General features: G+C 34.8%; 2 protein-coding genes and 1 pseudogene across 3 annotated transcripts in view; 1 reads left to right on the top strand and 2 right to left on the bottom strand.

The window, feature by feature from the left end:
- The window catches only part of LOC141426104 (CDK5 and ABL1 enzyme substrate 2-like), a 7,716-nt pseudogene extending 6,441 nt beyond the window's left edge, over positions 1 to 1,275 (bottom strand).
- A 172-nt stretch (positions 1,276 to 1,447) lies between these two features.
- Positions 1,448 to 9,760, bottom strand: LOC141426695 (CDK5 and ABL1 enzyme substrate 2-like). Of its 2 annotated transcripts, XM_074085805.1 has the most exons (9): positions 9,126 to 9,760; positions 8,675 to 8,805; positions 8,250 to 8,436; positions 7,772 to 8,032; positions 6,272 to 6,307; positions 5,151 to 5,265; positions 4,506 to 4,696; positions 4,016 to 4,223; positions 1,448 to 3,520 (listed from the first exon to the last, which is right to left on the bottom strand). In XM_074085805.1, exons 1-9 carry the CDS (start codon positions 9,443 to 9,445, stop codon positions 3,380 to 3,382), a joined length of 1,590 nt encoding a protein of 529 aa, XP_073941906.1. In that variant the 5' UTR covers positions 9,446 to 9,760; the 3' UTR covers positions 1,448 to 3,379. The 2 variants fall into 2 exon arrangements, with proteins under 2 accessions (XP_073941906.1, XP_073941907.1); XM_074085806.1 differs by lacking the exon at positions 6,272 to 6,307.
- A 4,937-nt stretch (positions 9,761 to 14,697) lies between these two features.
- The window catches only part of LOC141426691 (E3 ubiquitin-protein ligase MIB1-like), a 297,594-nt gene continuing 292,394 nt past the window's right edge, over positions 14,698 to 19,897 (top strand). Inside the window, 5 exon segments of the mRNA XM_074085800.1 lie at positions 14,698 to 14,896; positions 15,212 to 15,407; positions 17,309 to 17,505; positions 18,054 to 18,221; positions 18,647 to 18,754. Of these exon segments, the coding sequence (XP_073941901.1) occupies positions 14,786 to 14,896; positions 15,212 to 15,407; positions 17,309 to 17,505; positions 18,054 to 18,221; positions 18,647 to 18,754 (780 nt within the window). The 5' untranslated portion in view covers positions 14,698 to 14,785.

Below are 19,897 nucleotides of genomic sequence, written 5' to 3'. Positions count from 1 at the left end.
GCCTCGCAAATTAAGCCATACCTGGTGTGACTCACAGCACGGTTTTAGCCGAGGCGTGTTCTGTGGAAACAAATCTTTTGACCCTGGTTGACTCCATTTCTGAACATTTAGACCAGGGTATACAAGTTGACGTGCTGTACTTTGACTTTAAAAAGGCCTTTGATCGCGTGGATAATGACATACTGTTAAGCAAATTATGCAAAAATCGGCTTCTCGCCTAAACTTCTCCGTTTTTTGCTAGTTATCTACGCGACAGGCAGCAGTACGTGCAGCACGCGCTGCTTCGTTTCTGATTCCTATCACACCCGTTCAGGAGTCAGCCAGGGTTCGATTCTGGACCTTTTCTATTCGGGATCATGATAAATGACTTAGCTTCCCTCCCTAATATGCTAGATGCCTACTCTATGCCGATGACTTAAAGCTTGTTTATGGCGTGCAACAACCTCTGATTGCGAATCGCTTCAGGAGGACATTAACCGTATACTTCAATGGAGCATTGAGAATAAACTTTTGTTCAACATCGGGAAGTGTTTCGGTTATGACTTTTAAGTCGCGCTCATAGTTCCTTTTCTGCAAATTACCAGCTGGGAACGGAACCTATTACTCGCGTCGACACTTAAAACTGGGAGTTATTTTCGACACACGTCTCAATTTTCATGTCCACATGAGGACCTTAGCTTCTGACTGCTTCCGGAGGTTGGGATTTGTTTCCGCAACGCCCGTGACTTCACCAATCCCGGGCTATTAAGCTTGTTTATACTGCTTTAGTCAGGAGCAAACTAGAGGCAGCGTCCATAGTGTGGAATCCTCATGAAGTCACGTACTCCTTGCTTCTTGAGAGGGTCCAAAAGGCGTTTTTGAGGTTTTTGTACAAAAAAAGTTACAGGTACTACCCTTTCTGTTACCCTACAAAGTTCCTTCTTGGCACCTTAGGTCTTAGTTCTCTGGAGGTGAGACGTAATTACGGGCTCATGACCAGCGTGTGTCGAATATTGCGTGGAGATTCTGACTGCCCCGAGTTGGTAACGCAACTAGTGCGCCTACTCGCGCCCCCAGTGTCCCAATCCCGGTTCAATTTTCGCCCTCGCAACCGTGACCTGCTGGCAGTTCCAAAGCTCGCACAGTGTCACACAAGAACTCACCTCTTATTCGAGCTCTATCGAATCCTAATACGCTTCTCGCATCGGCGCCACAGTGTGATATCTTTGCTAGTAGCTGGAAATTTATTTGTAGCGAGTGTATGAGGTTCTGTGAGGGCGAAGGATAACCGTCCATCTTCACTAAATTGTTTGTAAATGTTAATTCTGTTATCTTTTGTGCCATGTGTCATGTGTTGTGCTTGTTAATATTTTATGAATTTCACAGTGCTTTGGCTTGTCTGTAATGCTGTGTAATTATTTCATTAAATAAATAAATTAATAAATAATGTATGTATATATAATATACCTACTAAAAAACATCTTTATCGATGTTAACTCCAATAATTTCACTATTTTATCACAGTCCCATAATAGTTAACCATTATTAATTCTAATAGTTTGAATAACATTTCATTTAATTTCGTATTCTATACTAAAATTCTAATTTAAAAACTAGATTTTGTCATAGTTACTTTTTGACTAGCTTTAGCCTTGGCACTTCTCACATAGCCACCACTAATAAATATCCTACCATATTTTTGAGCTGTTTACAAACTGGAAATATATTAGATTTTTTTTTTAACTTAGAAATATCAAACTTCTTAGCAATCGTAAGCCCAAAAAAATACTTTCGAACTGAGCGAGCGTACCGAGGTGCGTTTAAATTTAACAAGAAAGCTTTGTAAATAATAAAAAATCACAACAATTACGATTATCACCATAATTAGTTGTAAGACTGTACCTGTGAACCTTCGAAACCGTAATCCGGGTCTATAACGTGTTTTTCTACAAAAATCACGCTTTGATTAAAAAAAAAGTTTTTGTTCTACTTGTTATTCGAATACAATTGGCAAGTGTTTTAGTTTGTTCCTGTCAGCAAATGTTTACCCCACACCGTTGTCTTTCTCGAACAAATAAAGACCCTATACCACCGCTATAGACCAGGCGTTACGGTTCTTTTTTTTTAAAGTTTCAGTACCATCTAGTTCGAAACAATATAAAACAAGGTAAAAAAACCCGTGGCCATAAATAGACATGTACCTATGTTTTTTTAATTAGCGACATTAAAATTTTACATCTGTGTTAGTTTTGAACGAGATGATACTAAGTCGTTGGGTGGTTTATAAGCATCACTGAGCACTTTAGTAACTAATGGCAAATGTTGTGCTTATCGTAACCTGAGAATAAAATGAATCCACTTGCAATGGGAGTCTACTTTCTATAAATAGAAAGTATAAAGAAGCCCCCGTAGCCCTATATAAATAATAAATAAATAAATATCACGAGACAATTCACACCAATTGACCTAGTCCCAAAGTAAGCTTAGCAAAGCATTTGTTATGGGTACTAAGCAACGGATAAATATAATTATATAGATATAGATACATACTTAAATACATATTAAACACCCAAGACCCGAGAACACACATTCGTATTTTTCAAACAAATATCTGCCCCGACACGGGAATCGAACCCGGGACCTCAAGCTTCGTAGTCAGGTTCTCTAACCACTAGGCCATCTGGTCGTCTATATATAAGTGAGTGGAGGAGGCATGTTCGATCGGATTGTTATTACTATCCTAACTCGCATACTCTACTGTAAGCAATGGTGCTTGCTCTAATGTGCTCTGACGCGGAGGTTAACAAAAACGTTTACTGGCTCCGGAGGCTTGATAGAATGATTAAAGGATTGATGGTTTTGAAATAGTTATACCACCTAGATAGTCTGTACAAGGCAATTTTTTGACATGTAGGTAAAAATAAAGATGAAGACATCAACTGGGAGTAGCAAACGAGAAAAGAAATGAGTGAGTTCATCGTCAATTGTAAGTCGCCCCGGTAGTAGTTGAAAGGTACCTATATATATTATGGATTAACCTATTAGCTATTATTTGTCTTTATTAGCAATATACGTTTACTCATTTTTTTTTAAACGTAAAAGATCGGCGTATGCTAAAGGTTTTTGATTGGTTGATCGAATTCTCCAGTTGTCTAGTTGGTAGGACACCTCTGGCACCTAAAGCCATAGGACGTGCGGATTTGAATTCCTTTCCGGCACTCCGAAAATCTTTATTGTTTAAAAATTTTAACCCCTATCAGCAAAGTCCCAATTTTATTCTCAGGTTGAGTTATCTGTAAATTTCGTCGATTTATATCCAAGCTGGTGCGCGGAAGCTGTCGACGATGCTGGCGCGGCGGCGCGCGCGCAGGCCGGGCTCCACGGCCAGCCGGCGCCACGGTCACGACTCGTGCAGCAGCCGCTGGTAGTGTGGAAACACCTCGTACGGCGGCACGTGGAGCCCGAACTCAAGGGCCACTAGGACCGCGAATTCAAACTTCATTAGATCTTTTCTGTTCACTCTGAATGTTGTTTCTGTGCGCTGCAAGGAAAGTACAAATTAAGGCAGCAGTGGACGCACCCCTACTCCTCGTATTCCGCGCAGTTATGGCGCTTCGCGCCTTGTCGCAATTCTTACCTAACCTAACCTAAGTATGCAAGTCAATTTATCTAAATTGACTGATATTAATTCGAGATTCGAAATCAAGATTCCGATTATTAAAACCACGAGGTTTATTTTGCCAAATGTCATATTTCCGAATTAGCGATGTCATTTCGGAAAATTGATAATCGGAATACTGTACTTCGGGCCAATAACATTTCGTGCTTTTCATTCGATATTTTGAAATTCGGAAAAATAAATTACGCGTTTTTAAGTAATCGGAATTATGTCTTAGGAATTGTGAAAATCGTTATTAGCAAATTCGGAATAAAATATTTCGGAGTATTTGGGTGTTCCCAGAAAAATCATGTTGGGTTAGAGTGATATTGATATGAAGAAGTATGAAATATTTGTTATATGTATATCAAACTTTACCTCTATAAGAGCCTTCAAAATTTCTCCTTTAACGTCGTTCAGTTTAGCAGATAGCAACAAGCACGCGCCAGCGCACAATTTTCGATTATCCTTAGTAATTAGATTAGCAAGAATTAATTTTTCGAAGTAGACGTACGCTTGAGCGACTGAGAGCAAATCGATGCCGCCGCTATCATGTTTTGCGATCTTACGCATCTCTTTTTTAATACTGTAAATAAATATTCCATTTAGAAAACATAACGCTACGCATAATAATAACATAAGGGTGCTTATCGGACTTCTTTCAGTTGATGAGTAGCAATGACATTTGTTTTCAAAGAGTTTCTCACTAAACTGACTGTTTTGCTGAAAAAATCAACTTTTTAACCTTGTAGGGCATGGATTATGTTCGTAGTTAATTATATTATATTATAACACTAATCTTATGAGTATGACGTACATACTGGTATTTATTTACATACTGGCGTTTATTAAGCAACCCTTATTTTACCTTCTCAATTTACTGAGAGTTAATTTGAGATGTGGAAACTTTTCTCTGAATTTATCATTCAGCTCTTTCTTCAAGTCTTGTGGACGGACATAGTCAATGATAGAGGTCATGTACGACGTGAATGTTAACAACGTTCTGTGTTTGCCCGCTATAAGTTCCGGATCATCTAACACGTTCGGACAGTATTGTACCTGTAATGAAAACAATACGTAATTTAAATTGTTCTGTAGCATCATGAATAGTAAAGGTTTAGCAGAGATAAATAATGTTGACATAACGTTATTGGAAAACTGGAGTATCACTAGAACACAGTAAACATTGACTAGCAATGTAAACAATGATTATAGTGTCATATTTATCTTATAGTGATAATTATCTTCAAAGCTGTTTGTCTAGCGCGCTTGTTTTTGGCTTATCCTTTTGTAAATTAAAGCCCGATTTTAGTAATCACATCTGTTAAAGTACTACTCAAAGGTGGTATAGGTAAAAATGGCATTAAATTGAAATACGAGTAGGATTGCACAAAATTATAGCTCCCGGTTTCCGGTGCTCTGTAGGCATGTGTGAAAGAGATGAATGCTTGATGTCCACGAGAAACGCTAATGTACTATGGCTTATGGTTATGGTAACTCTACGTCTACGTACAATTTTTTGTGTCATCAACGAGGCTTCTTCCCAGTCGAAGGCTTTGCTGTCGACGGTAGACAGCGGCGGCGACGATGCCGTGGTTGTCCTCTGGGACGACTCATATGAAAAGCACCTATAAGGAACAAAGGCAAGCTTAATGAAAAAAAAAAAACAAATACATTACTCAAGTATATTTACGATGTTAGTTTACCCCTCATGCATGGCATGTGCGTGCAGTTAATTGAAATGGTATACAGTACTTTAATCGCATGCATGTAGGTTACATTTGAGTTACTATTATTAACTACCCACTAAAATTATTTTAAAAAGCATGATAATTTAGTGTCCACGGTGAATCATACAAGTCTGTATGAAGTGATCCATTAGTTTTGCTCGTACAGTCAAAAATATGGAGGTGGCGTGCGACTGTTGTGAAGAAAGTGTGCGTGTGTGAAATATGAATGATATGTTGTCTATTGTTGGTATGCATTCAACATAAGTAATATATTTGACTTAGTAAATTTCTTTAAATCCTGTATAATAATGTAGTTGACACCATTAAGCATTATGAGTTGAGTGACCCAGCTGTAATAAATACACCTTATTTTTCCCCTGAAAACCAGATTAATTCCAGTTGACTTTAACTTTGAAATAAACATAACAGTTATTCAAATGAATATGGTACTATACAACTCCTAATTTTTTCTATATTCTACAGTGTTTTACTTGATATCCCTATAAATACAATTTGAATACTGGTATTGTGATTAGTAGCTTAAATTCTGAATAATTATAACTAAAATAATAAACCTAGATTATAGCAAATATGGTCAGGGTGAGGAATAAATGCGTGTACTGTATATGCACGGTAAAGTAAATAAGAGATGTAAAAATAAAACGAATATTTTATTCTAAAGTATATGGGCAGTTCATATACTTAGACTATCAATATTAAGATTTTTCAAATGTAAAAAATAAGTAAATAATATAATAAAATAAATAATGTTAAGGTAAGTAGGATTACCACAAAATAACTAGGCACCATTTTAATCTATGAGGCACTAATCACTGCTCAATAGCATGACAATTTATATTACAAGTGCTGCATAGCATAAAAGTAATTTGATTTCATTGTTTACCATTTCTTATCCTTGTGCCTCGTCAATAACTTAGTCCTGAAATTTAAATTGGTTAGTGATGAGATGGATGTATGCATGTGATTGACGTAATGCTATTACAAAATGTGACTTCCATTGGTTTTACAGAACAGAAAGAACCAATAGAATATTTTGATAGGTTTTGCCTAGAGAGTAGGCCAAAACAAACAGTGTATTATTGTTTCCCTGTTGCTATTAGCTATTGCTGTTCTGTAATCTGTTCTCTAGTGATCTTTCTGTTGGTGTCAAAACAAAGCATATGAGAACAAATTACTGCATAGAGCTATACTCAACGCCGTATATAGATTCCAAAAAAACTACTCATGTGTTGCCAATAAAATGAAAAAGTTTTGCATTGGTAAGTTTTAACTTTTCTAAATAATGAACATAAGTAAATTATTTATATATAATTGTAAAGCTAAAATTAAATGCAACTGCATAAATAAATATATTTACATAATGTAAATATTAATTTCACCAACAGATATATAGTTGAAACTGTTTTGTAGAAGAAAAATTCATATAACAGTGGTAATACTTCAGGTTTAAACATTTGGATACTATTAATCTCATAATTTGCGTATATACTATTTATTGTTATTTTTGATATGCACATAAAAATATTGACAACAAATTACGTATGGAAACTATGGCAAACATGGCGGCCACAGGGCCACCATGACATCTCCAATTGTCACTTCATTCTTATTCCTCCTTAAATTATCAGTGTGTGCGTGCGGCAGGTGCGTGCGTACCGGCGTCAACCAGCGCGCGCACATTTAAGCTGCGCGGTGTACCATCAGCCAAATAAGTGGTCTATCAATTTTTAAACAAGTTCCAATCAAATGAATATGTAGCTAAAGTCGAACTTTCAAGTTGACAGTCACGTCTATTGGCATTATTGTTTTTTGACATGCAAACGATTATCAGCTTTAGGGTGGTAGACCACATATTTGGGCGATGGTACTTTTGTTCGTAGTGAGCCTACTTGTTCTTTTTACAATGGTAGTATGGCCTGACGTCTGGATTGATCAAATGCTTTTTATACTCGTGGTAATTTTCGTTCTTGTTTCCTGTGCAGTTTTCTGTTGCCGGTACCCATTTAAGGTCTAAATAAAATCAAAATATTATAAGACTATTTTTTTTATTAATGTGCATGGATTGGTTACATCTGGAACATCACAATGACAATGACACTTGTGACAGTGACATTTGGCTATCTTTGGTAACTTTTTTGGAATCATAATACCGCATTGAGTATAGTTTCGTTTGCATTATGCGTTAACTTTTATTTACATTTAAAAAAAACACTGTACAGACTCAGAAGATAATGTCTTCTTAAAGTAAGATTATTTTACTTTTCATGAATGATTCAAAATCAAATAACATGCCAAAGTGAGTCTTTAAAACTAGAAAGTTGACAGAAAACATAAAACACTGCACAGCCTGTGTTGTCCATTGATAAAGAAAGACTTAATTTACCTGGCTATGACATGAGGGTGGCGGGTTATCATTTTCCAGTTAGCTTTGTCACTGAAATCTCCTTCATACATTTTCCTGTATTGTTCTCTAGTGCACACTCGAGATGGTATCAGCAGTTTTGAATATGAAATGTCTTGGCCATTCTCCTCTTTTTCTAAACCCAGTAGGTCAAAGGGATCAACTCCATTATCAGTGATGGCTGAAAGTGGTCTGGGACCAGATGTATTGCGCCGACGAACTCCATCTTTCCTATAGTCTGACCTGAAATAAAATGGAAATTAACATTGTTCATTATCACTTGCTAATAAAATTATAATCTTTCTATATAATGTAATCTATCTATGAATCTAGGTGTAGGTGTGTGTAGGTGGTTGGATAATTTAAACTTTTCTATGCTTTGACACACATTTTTTTTCTTTCCATGCATGAGAGATAAAGTGTAATTTTTGATTATATGCTTCATTACTATCATACATACCGAGGGTTACGAATAGTTTTAGAATATGGAATTGTGCTGAATACTAAACATGGCACCCCTGAACTGGGTGTAAACACCAGCCGCTCATCTCTAAACAACACTCCCTTATTCAAGGGGTGTATTAGACGTAATTCATTTGCTGTAACCTGATTTTCTGGAATACATGTACTGCTTGTACGGAAGCGACCTGTAATAAAAACATTTGTAATATTTAACTAATGATGATTTATTATTATTATTGTTAGCCTATTCTGTCCCACTGCTGAGCATTTAAAATAATATAAATTTATACTCCAACTGAGACATATGATATTCAACAACTTGTTATCTGTTTTGTACACTTTTTATTATCTTATGTCACTAGTTTTAGTATTATCATCTATCTTGATCAAGTGATAAATAAAATTTTAAGTATGCTTATTTACCAAAATTCAAACTTTCTGAACTGCTCTTATCATCTATATGATTAATTCCAGTAAGTGAAGAGAGGTGTACTTTTTTGGTGCGAATTGCTGCATGTTTTTCTCTGAATAACTCTGTATTTCCTGAAGAGCATCTGAAATAAGAAAAGAATTACATTAAGTAAACCAAGTCTACAAAAGAATACCTCCAATACCAAGATAAATTATGAATTCTTGATTATTGAACTAGAAAAGTTTTTCATGTTTCTTTTGGTATAAAAGTAGGTAACAACAAATGATGAAGTATTAGAATTAATAAGTAAAACAATTAATTAAAGTATTTCAATAAATTAAGTTTTTGTATTTCTTTGTTTTTTTTTATTTATGAAAAATCACCGAAAAAAAAAACTAGAAGAGTTACCTAAAAGTTCCAATAATTTAACAAAAAAATAAATTCACTCCTGACTACACATACCTCTCTCTGTAGGCATTATTGTTGGCGGCTTTGACGGGTGTGACGCTGTTGTTCTGGTCCGAGTCAGAGCTGGAGTGGTTGTCGCCGGCGCGCTGCGCGGGGCTCGCCTGCGGTCCCTTGCACCGGATGCTCTCGTGCCCCTTATCCTTCTCAATTCCATTCAAAATCTCAACACCCTTAGTATCAGATTTCTCACTACTCTTTTTTACGACGTGACATAATTGCGTATCCTTGAACGTCCCGTCGAGAGAAATGTTTGAAAGAAACGTCACAGCGGCCAGCCTTCGCCTGGCTTTTTCGTATTTGTTCCGGTTAGGCATAATATGCGAAAAATTAAAAACTAATGATAACTTCTTTCTGCACAACTTCGTTCCTGAGGTACACGTAACGTATATCAGGAAAATTGGTTCTAAATTAAAACACTTCGGAAAGCTGATTACTTATTTTAAACCACTTTATGCTATGTTTAACTTTAAAAGCCTTAGATTTTTCAGTAACAAGTCTCTCACCCGTGTCAAAAATAAACTAGTTTACTAAATGAGCGGAATATATCAGTGGGATTGGATTGGTCAACAGAATAAATAAATCATAATTATTTCTGGCTGGACGATTCCGCAATCCGCATTATCCGCAAATAAATTTGACACATTTGTTTGACGTTTGCCAATGCCATTTTGCTTTGCTGTCAGAATTAGAGTTACCATACTTTTTTTTTACCTGTAGATAATTAAGTCATTTTATTCACTAAATACAAGAATTATTTATGTAAGTTTATTGTCAAAGAATTTTTGAAATTGTGAAAGAAGTTTTTAATGGATTTTGAGTTAGTTAAGTTTTCTTTACTAACATCAATGGCTAGGTATAATCTGAAATCCTACTTGAATGTAGTATAGTGGAAATCGCAAAGTATTAGGCCTAAGATAACTGAGCTTCAACTTTTTTAAACAGAGAAAAAGTTCACATTGCGGTGATTAGCGAGACTTGGTTAGATAATAGTTTAGTTCTTCGAATTGGCTCATACAATATATTCAGAAAAGATAGACTAGATTCGTATGGAGGAGTGGCTATTATTGTACCTGATTCTGTCAAAGCTCAGTTATCTCACATTGCTTTGAACAACACTGGTATTGAAATTATTTGAATTAAAAAATTTAACACTCATTTAAATCGTATCGCTATTGTGGTGTTTTTATAGTTAAGTTACCCCTCCCTTTGATAAATACCCTTAGCTCACCCTTTGATAGATATGGATTTTCCAACAAAATCTGCTAACGGTTTCTGTGAGATAATAAAAAAGCGACTTTTTACTATCCAATGTATTGTATATATCTTTACCTACTCAAATACAAAGTTCAGTGTTACAACTGGCCGTATTACTATTTTTACAAAATAGATCCAAAACACTGTCATACTATTCTCTAACCTTGCTTTTGTTGCTATTGAAACCAGATCCTAAATTGAAAATTCAATTGTTGAGGGTTGAATTTTTCTTGCTAATATTATTTGTGAAAGGTATGGATGTGAGAGTGATAGCTTTCGCATCTGAGTTCCCCCATAAGCCCCATGTATTGTATATTACTTTACCTACCTACCCAAATACAAAGTTCAATGTTATAACTGGACGTATTTGATTGAACAAAAAGGATCCAAAGCACTATCATTTTATTATCTAACTTTGCTTTTGTTGCAACTAAAACTAGATCCAAAATTGGAAATTGAATTGTTGAGGGTTGATTTTTTTATACTGATGACAGGGCATTCGTACCGTGAGTAAGTACGGCGTTCATTCTTGTTTTGGATGACTCATCCATCCGTCCGTCCATCCAAGCGACGTTGAATCAGCTATGTATGCTCGTTATTCCATCATTTTATATTTATATTTCTAATTCATGATAAAAGTTACGCAAGGAAGTGTTAAAGCAATGATTTGTAACCTCTGTAGTAATAGTTTAAATATCTATGGTTAAGGAAGAAGACTTGACGCTGTTACATTTGAATTTGTCTCTTGAATGATTTGTGTTGTGTATGAGAATAATAAATATAAATCCACGGTAATCCATTGCATATTATTTAACATGGTAGCAGAGCGGTAAATAAAGTAAATAAAATGAATTAAAGATTGTATACGGTGAAATAGTTTGAAGAAATAAAGTAAGATTAGATTGTTTTGAAGAATGGCGAACGTGAGAGAAGATTGTCCTATACAAATTTTCGATGGAAATAATTACGATAAATGGAGATTTAGACTGCAACTACTCATGGAAATGAAGGGATGTTATGAGACAATGGTAAATGAAATGAGACCGGAAAATATAAAGGAAAATGATTGGATAAAAATGGATTTGAAAGCAAAAAATTTAATTGTCACCAGTGTTACGGACAGTCAGCTTGAAATAATTATATCGGAATCGACTGCGTGGAGCATGATTACAAAATTTGATGCAATATATCGAGTAAAGTCAACTGCAAATAAGTTACTGTGCAAACGTAAGTTATTGAAATTAAAAATGGCGGAAGATGACAACCCCGTAGATTTTTTGAATTTATTTGAAAAGAATATTAACGAATTGAAGAATGCCGGTGAAGAAATGACTGAAGATGATAAATTGAATCATTTATTGTTGTGTTTACCAGAAAGTTACACACGTATAGTGGATATTGTTGATGCATTGCCAGCGAAAGACAAGTCAGTTGAGTATGTGAAGTCGAAACTAATATTAAATTACAAGAAAAAAGAAGAGAATGAGTCTAAAGGACTAGAAACATTTAATATTCAGAAGAGAATGTCTCAAGTAAGAATAAGAAATTGTTATGGCTGTAACGAGCCCGGTCATTACCAAAGAGATTGTCCAAAAAATATGGTAAGGGAGCAAAATGTACCAAGATGGCAAGGAAACTATAATATTAGGGGAAATAGCAACATTAGAGGAATATACAACTGGAGAGGAAAAAATTATAGAGGCACAAGAGGAAATTCGAGAATGATGTCAAGAGGTAGAGGTAATTTTTCAGGTACAACAAGAGGTATGACACGAGAATGTTATTATAATCCAGCCCAGGATGATACGAGTGGAGATAATTCTTTTAATGTCGAAGTGATGACTTCAGCGAGAGATCCGGTGAGTGAAGATTATTCCAATAAAGACAATTTAACATGGTTATTAGATAGTGGATGTTCTGACCACATTATAAATAGTGACGAATATTTTGTAGAATATAAAACTTTAGATAACCCGATTGATATTAAAGTAGGAGATGGTTTTTCTTTAAAAGCGAATAAGGTAGGAAATGTGTTAATGTATTTCTATGTGAACGGGAACTGGCTTAGAACAACGATTAGGAATGTATATTATGTACCCAGCATGAAACGAAACTTCAATTACGAGCTTTAATAGTTATGTAGTTTTTGATAATGATGGAGCTAAGATTTTTAATGGGTCTAGTAATAATGTATTAGCTATTGCTGAGAGGAAAAATAAGTTGTTTATATTGAATGGGAAAGTAGGTAAAACAATTGTAAAATCATACACAACAAATAGTAACATGACTGAAAAAGAAAAATGGCATCGAATTCTTGGACATACAATTTTTATTAATTTGAATAAAATGTGCCAACAAAAGTTATTAGAAGGTTTACCAGAAAGAATTGAAAATGATTATGTGCAGTGTGAGATTTGTTTAATGAATAAAATGCATAATTTACCTTTTGAAAATAATAGACAGCGTGCAAAAGATATTTTAGAGATAGTGCATACAGACGTAAACGGTCCATTGAACCCTACAGGTGTTGCAGGTGAACGTTACTTTGTATCTTTTATTGATGATTTTAGTAGAATAGCAAAAGTGTATTGCATTAAATATAAAAGTGAAGTGTTTGAATGTTTTGAAGCTTACATGAATTTAGTTGAAAATATGACTGGGAAGAGAATAAAGGAACTGCGTTGTGATAATGGAAGAGAATATATAAATAAAGATTTTTACAGGTTGGCAAAAGATAAAGGGATATTCATAAATCCATGCCCTCCATACACGCATGAGTTGAACGGAGTTGCAGAAAGATTTAACAGAAGTGTCATGGATAGAGCTAGATGCTTAATTTCAGAAGCGAATGTAGATAAAAAATACTGGCCAATTTTTGTGGAGACTGCAGTGTATATAGGAAATAGACTGTTAACGAATACAGTAATAAAAAGAACGCCTTATGAAATATTTACTGGAAGAAAGCCCGATGTGTCAAAAATGAGAATAATTGGAAGTAAGGTTTTTGTGAGAATTCCTGAAGCAAAAAGAACGTCGAAACTAAATCCAAAAAGAGTTAAAGGTATTTTAGTAGGATACACAAATACGGGATATAAAATATTAGTAGACAATAAAATGACTGAAACAAGACATGTAACATTTATAGATGAGACTGCTAGAGTGATTGAAAATAATGAAGATGGAAGTGAAGACGAAAATAATGAAGTATTTGAAGACGCGGTTGAGGATACAGGAGATCAATTGGCACTACAAGAAACTAGAGAAGTGATTGAATATGGAAGACCACAGAGAACAAGAAAAGTGACAGAAAAGTATAAAGATTTATCAGTTTATGTAAATACTTGTGATGCGACTGTACCAGAAAATGTTGAAGAGGTATTGCCAATTACAGGAGTATTAGGGGATTTAGATGTTGAAATTAAAAACGGTATAAAATATATATGAGGACAATACAGGGGCAATTGGTTTGGCTAGAAATGGGAAGTTTTTCCAAGAATTCGAAACACATTGACGTAAGTTATCATTTTGTGAATGATTACGAAAAGAAGGGGTTAATTAATGTTCTGAAAATATCGACTGATAATCAGATAGCTGATATGTTAACAAAAGCTTTAGGAAGAATTAAGTTTCAGAAATTTAGAGAATTATTAGGCATTAGAGATGATAAATGTGTACTTAATTATTAGTTTGAATGTATTTAATGGGTTGTAAAGGTCACAAATCAAGGAGGTGTTAAAGCAATGATTTGTAACCTCTGTAGTAATAGTTTAAATATCTATGGTTAAAGGAAGAAGACTTGACGCTGTTACATTTGAATTTGTCTCTTGAATGATTTGTGTTGTGTATGAGAATAATAAATATAAATCCACGGTAATCCATTGCATATTATTTAACAGGAAGAATATCAAAATACCTAGATCAGTGTACACTTTAATAAAGGTGGAACTATTGTTTCGTTCATTTTGATCAAGTGCATGTAATGCAAGTGGCGTGTATGCATGCGTGCGTCGCACTCAAGTACGTTTATGCCATTAGCTCGCAGCGTGGACCCATCATTATACTTTTTCACTGGTCTCGGTGTCAGTAGTACTCATAGTCATAGTATACTGAAATTAAAATCTTATTGGAATGAAAAATTAAACTTGGGGGAAAATAATTACTGACAACATTGATCGAGCTAAGCTGTTCGAGATACCGTTAAAAGCATTCATTTGTGAAACTATGTACACAATACTAAAATGTCAAGGTTTCTAAACGTAAAAGGTTAATTTCTGAATTGAATGTTGTTGTCAACTTGTCAATTGTTTTGGCACCTGTCAGTTCAGTTCAATGAGCTAGCTTCATTTTTCATCTCGAAAGCACTTTTACTCTATATTTTTGTTTGAATAAACAAATTAATAATGGAGCCTAGTGTTCCTGGTACTGCGACATCTTCTAGAGCGACTAGATTCATGATGGAAGGTGTAGGAGCTCGTGTTATACGAGGTCCAGACTGGAAGTGGGGCAAACAGGTGCTACATGGATGTTTATTACTCTGTACTCTACATGTTCTATATCATAATATCATATCACCCTTACTAACAAATCATTATGTTTCATCAGATTTGCTCCCTTTAAGTAAGCCTTGTTTTGTTCATGTTGAACAGGATACTATACTCTGTCCATTTTATAATTTATCTGAAATGCAATTATTGTTTATCAATTGAATATCATTTGCTGTTCTATCCACGTTAAAAGTAGGTGCATGCTGTTTACTTGACAAATTACATATCATTTTTGCATCTGGTTGTCTACATAAATTGTACAACTGTCTTTGAACCTTACAGGACGGCGGAGAAGGGCATGTTGGCACTGTAAGAAATTTTGAATCACCAGAGGAAGTTGTTGTTGTATGGGACAATGGCACAGCTGCTAACTACAGATGTTCTGGAGCATATGATTTGAGGATTCTTGACAGTGCTCCCACTGGTGTCAAACATGAGGGAACTATGTGTGATACTTGTCGCCAACAGCCTATATTTGGTAACTTTTTTGATAACATGCACTTCCTATTTTTCATACAAATTTTATTGTAATTTGTGTTACTGAGAGGGTGGCACAAGGTGTTGTTAACACTTATAATGTCAAATATAATAAAATAACTGATTTCCATTAAATGCTTAAAAAGCTCATGAAGCAGGAAAAATGTGTAGAATTATTTTGCCTGTTGTTGTCCATAAATGGAATGTTAGTTATTATTAATGATATAATTATTAATGATATTAATGAACCCCGTCAACTGTGAAACTTTGTTAATGAGGAAGAGAGCAGTCAGTGGACTTCTCATTCCAAACGCCATACTACATGTAACCGATTTGCTTATGGTTGAATGTACCGATTGCAGATGTTACTAAAACAAAAAAAAAGCTATTATTAATATTAATTTTCTTACCAAAACCAGATATTGTACTTTTAATTTCTGCTTATGGTTTTCCCTTAACAAAATTAATTTTTCTAAATTATAATGAAACTGAAATGCATTGAAAATATAGAGAAGAATTGCTGGTGCTGGGAATTGTATCCAGTTCTATGTCAGTTGGTGAAAGGTCCCAACTTCCCTTCATGTTTGTGTAAATAGTAAAGCATGTATTATGAAAATAATAATGGACTGGGTATGATTTGTAGGTCCGGTTTTTTCGATGTGTTCTAGTTAAGTACTGTTTCAAAGTTAAAGTCAAAGTATTTATTGTATATTACAGGTAAAACATTACACAGGTGTTATGATTTATACATACGTTTCTCTGTAACATGTCAATACAACAAACAATTTATCTTAACAACTATATTATGTAGGATCTAAAGTTATTACATTCATTCTTATACATTATTACATTAAAATCCTTGCACTATCCAATTACTAATCCCAAGAAACAGTATGTCAACATAAAATAATAATAATAAATATAATTAATTAAATTAAACACCAAGCAACAATAATTAAATCAATGCAAAATTTTACCTAATTACCACTATTGTTTCTACTTACCATTAATGTCCACAACATTTTACTGTATAAAATCACTAAATTTTATCTCCTAAAAAATATGGTATTTGACTATTTTGTACATGTTTTATAAATTAAAACGACACAATGCCTGTTATCGAATAGAAAAACAATTTTTAAGCTACCTTTACAAAAAAACAAAGTTATGAGGGTTTGAAATTCAAGATTAGACAGAGAAAGACATACTGGCATGTGACGTCACATGCCAGTACTGTCATACTTGCTGCATAGAGAAAAGCGTTTGAGAAAGAGACAGGTATATAGATTTTTCAAAAAATCACTAAATACAATTTTCAACCGATTTAAATTTTCTCTTCGCTAAACACTATCTGTTTATCTATATTTTCATAATAATATTAAGATATGGCAAAATCAGGAGTTGTCAAATACCATATTGTTCACAGTATAGTAAGCTTTCATAATAAATAACTTTTTTAAAGACGTCTTAAATTCTACAAAGTTTTCCTTATTTCTAATTGTACTTGGGAACTTATTGTATATTCTAGGGCCCATCCCCAAGGTGCTTTTTGATAAAAGAGCTGTCCTTGATGCGGTGGCTGACAGTTTGTTTCCAAGTTGTTTACTGGAGAAACATTGAAACTAGTTGAAGTCCTGCTTAACAAATGTGGCTACTTCATAAATGTACAAACACGGAAACATTAAAATTACCAGTTGAATAAAGTGTGGTTTGCAGCTCTCCTCTCCAGCTCTCCCACAAACCGCTCTTAGGCACTTTTTTTGGGCTCTGGAAACCAAGTCTCGATGGGTCAAATTGCCCCAGAAAACAACTCTGTATCTTAGTGTCGATGTCTGTTTAATTTGAAAAAAAAAAACTTGCAAATCTCTGTCAAATTAGCATGTTATATTTCTTTCCTTACAGGCATTCGTTGGAAATGTGCAGAATGCAGCAATTATGACTTGTGTTCAGTTTGCTACCATGGAGATAAGCACCACATGCGTCACAGGTTCTACCGTATCAGTGCGCCTGGAGCGCAGAGATGCCTGGTGGAGCCTCGCCGGAAAAGCAAAAAGCAAGCTGTTCGCGGTATATTCCCAGGAGCTAGGGTTGTTAGAGGAGTAAGTGCATAGAAAAGAAAAATAAGTGTAGTTGTTTTATGTTCCTAATTACTAGAGAGGATTATATGTGATATAAACAGCTTGAAATGTGCATGCCAATATGCATCATCAATGGTAAAGCATGCATAAAAACTGTCAAAACATACAACATAAAATAAAAAAAAGGCCATAGTTTTTATTTATTTCAAAATTGAGATATCAACAGTAAATTAATTATTAGGTTTTTAATATTTTTTGCACACTAATAATTTAAGAGTGTTTATACCTGCTGAGCTGGCAACGTTGCATTTTTGTTAGTTTTTCTCAATTATTCCATAAAAATTGATTGAAAATTAAAAATGTTTTCTGATAGAACACTTCTTAATATATAAGTTAATGTGTCTACTCCAATAATTATTCGTGATAGACTTTTATATTCCTTAAAAACGAATTAATGTTTATGACCGGATTTTAAAGAAAATAAATGAGGGTAGAAAGAGACGGTGAATGCGATCGCGAACGTCGCCGCGTTAGACAGCCTCTGGTTGATGTTGGTATTTTAATTCCAGGTTGACTGGCAATGGGAGGACCAAGATGGAGGCAATGGCAGGCGGGGTAAAGTAAACGAGGTCCAAGACTGGTCAGCGGCCAGCCCGCGCTCTGCTGCGTACGTTGTATGGGACAATGGCGCTAAAAACCTCTATCGTGTTGGATTTGAGGGAATGGCTGATCTTAAGGTAAAAAAGATAAGGGTACAGTTTAGCTCAAACAAATTGCTTAGCGCTATGAAGTAAATAACAATTCTTGGACTGTTTTATAATTCAAACTACTGCCATACAGGTACTTTTGCGCTTGCTTGTGCTTATATAAACTACGCAATATTTTAGCTAAAAGCTTTGAAATATTACTAACAACGCCTTCGCGTCGTGTGTGGTGTTAATAGTTGAGTCTGTGTAACAAATTATGTTGATTTACATGGAAGTGGAGGAGGATGGATTTCTGCATAAAAATATATTATTTGTCGCACAGACGTAGCTGTCTTGCACTTGTGGCTCTAAAATAGTTGAAAGTTGGTAGTCATTATCCCAAATATGTAAATAGCGCCTTAGTTATGTATTAGGTAAAGATTAAATAATCTAATCTGTTTTTTCTTTGTTTTCAGGTGGTAAATGATGTAAAAGGTCAAAATGTTTACAAAGAGCATTTACCGCTCTTGGGAGAGCTAGGTCCTGGCCGCACAGGTCCACATGGATTGCAAGTTGGTGATCAGGTAAGGGTTTTTAATTAAATACCATTTCAAAAGAAGACTTATACTTGACTAAAATAAATAGGCATGGGTATGACCTGCCTGACTGAACGATTGCAAGCGGTGCCACGGCGATTGGCGCTGCTTGACAAAAACCCGCGCGTCATAGGTTTTACGGACAATTACCCGCTGATTTAAAAGTGAATGTTCGGACATTCGAATGCCAACTTATTAAATTTCTTTTGGACAAATCACTGTACTCAGTAAAAAAAAGAATACAGTGAAATTAATTTTAAATCTTTGACAGATGATTACATTTTTAGGGTTCCGTAGCCAAAATGGCAAAAACGGAACCCTTATAGTTTCGCCATGTCTGTCTGTCTGTCTGTCCGTCCGCGGCTTTTCTCAGGGACTATCAATGCTAGAAAGCTGTAATTTTACACGTATATAAATGATTATTTTTAGAGTACCTCCCATAGACGTAAAGTTGGGGTGATTTTTTTTTCTCATCCAACCTTGTAGTGTGGGTTATCGTTGGATAGGTCTTTTAAAACCATTAGGGGTTTGCTGAAACGATTTTTGATTTTTTCGATTCAGTGATCTGTTTGCAAAATATTCCACTTTAAAGTGCAAATTTTCATTAAAATCGAGCGCCCCCCCCCCAAATTCGAGATGGTAGTAAGTATATCAAACTTACAAGGAGAACTATAACAGTTAAGTTTTCTTGAGAATTATTAGTAGTTTAGGAGTAAATAGCAGCCTAAGGTATAAAATATACCTACACTTGGAATATTCCGTACAAAATGCGAAATCCTTTGAAAAATATTACTTTTTTTTTTCTAATGGCTACGGAACCCTATTTCGGGAGTGTCCGACACGCTCTTGGCCGGTTTTTTATTGTCTGTACCTGCCTTTAAGTATCACATTTATATTTCAAAATTCTGTTTATTTTTGTTTGTTTTGTATTTCACATTTTTACGTTTTGTGACTATATTATATTATTCATTAACATTTGATTTAACCATGTAAATACAGTCATGTCTCATGTGCAGGGAGCGAAACTTTGGTGCCGATGACAGGCATGTGACGGCAAGCTACATACAGTGTTTTTATCTAGATTTTTACATGATCAGTAGGTATTATCACTAATAACAACTTATTGTCCTC

This window comes from Choristoneura fumiferana, chromosome 3 (assembly GCF_025370935.1).
Source record: "Choristoneura fumiferana chromosome 3, NRCan_CFum_1, whole genome shotgun sequence".
Classification (NCBI taxonomy): Eukaryota; Metazoa; Arthropoda; class Insecta; order Lepidoptera; family Tortricidae; genus Choristoneura; species Choristoneura fumiferana.
Note: the sequence above shows the minus strand (reverse complement) of the source record. Positions and strands in the feature narration are given on the sequence as shown.

What these genes read in the sequence shown, in the direction of transcription:
- LOC141426695 (XM_074085805.1), bottom strand. Translation starts at nt 9,445, where the DNA reads ATGCCTAACCGGAACAAATACGAAAAAGCCAGGCGAAGGCTGGCCGCT. An exon ending in AAAACTATTCGTAACCCTCG is followed by an intron (nt 8,033 to 8,249) that starts GTATGTATGATA and finishes ATTTTATTTCAG; the next exon opens with GTCAGACTATAGGAAAGATG. An exon ending in TTTTGAAGGCTCTTATAGAG is followed by an intron (nt 3,521 to 4,015) that starts GTAAAGTTTGAT and finishes CTTTCCTTGCAG; the next exon opens with CGCACAGAAACAACATTCAG.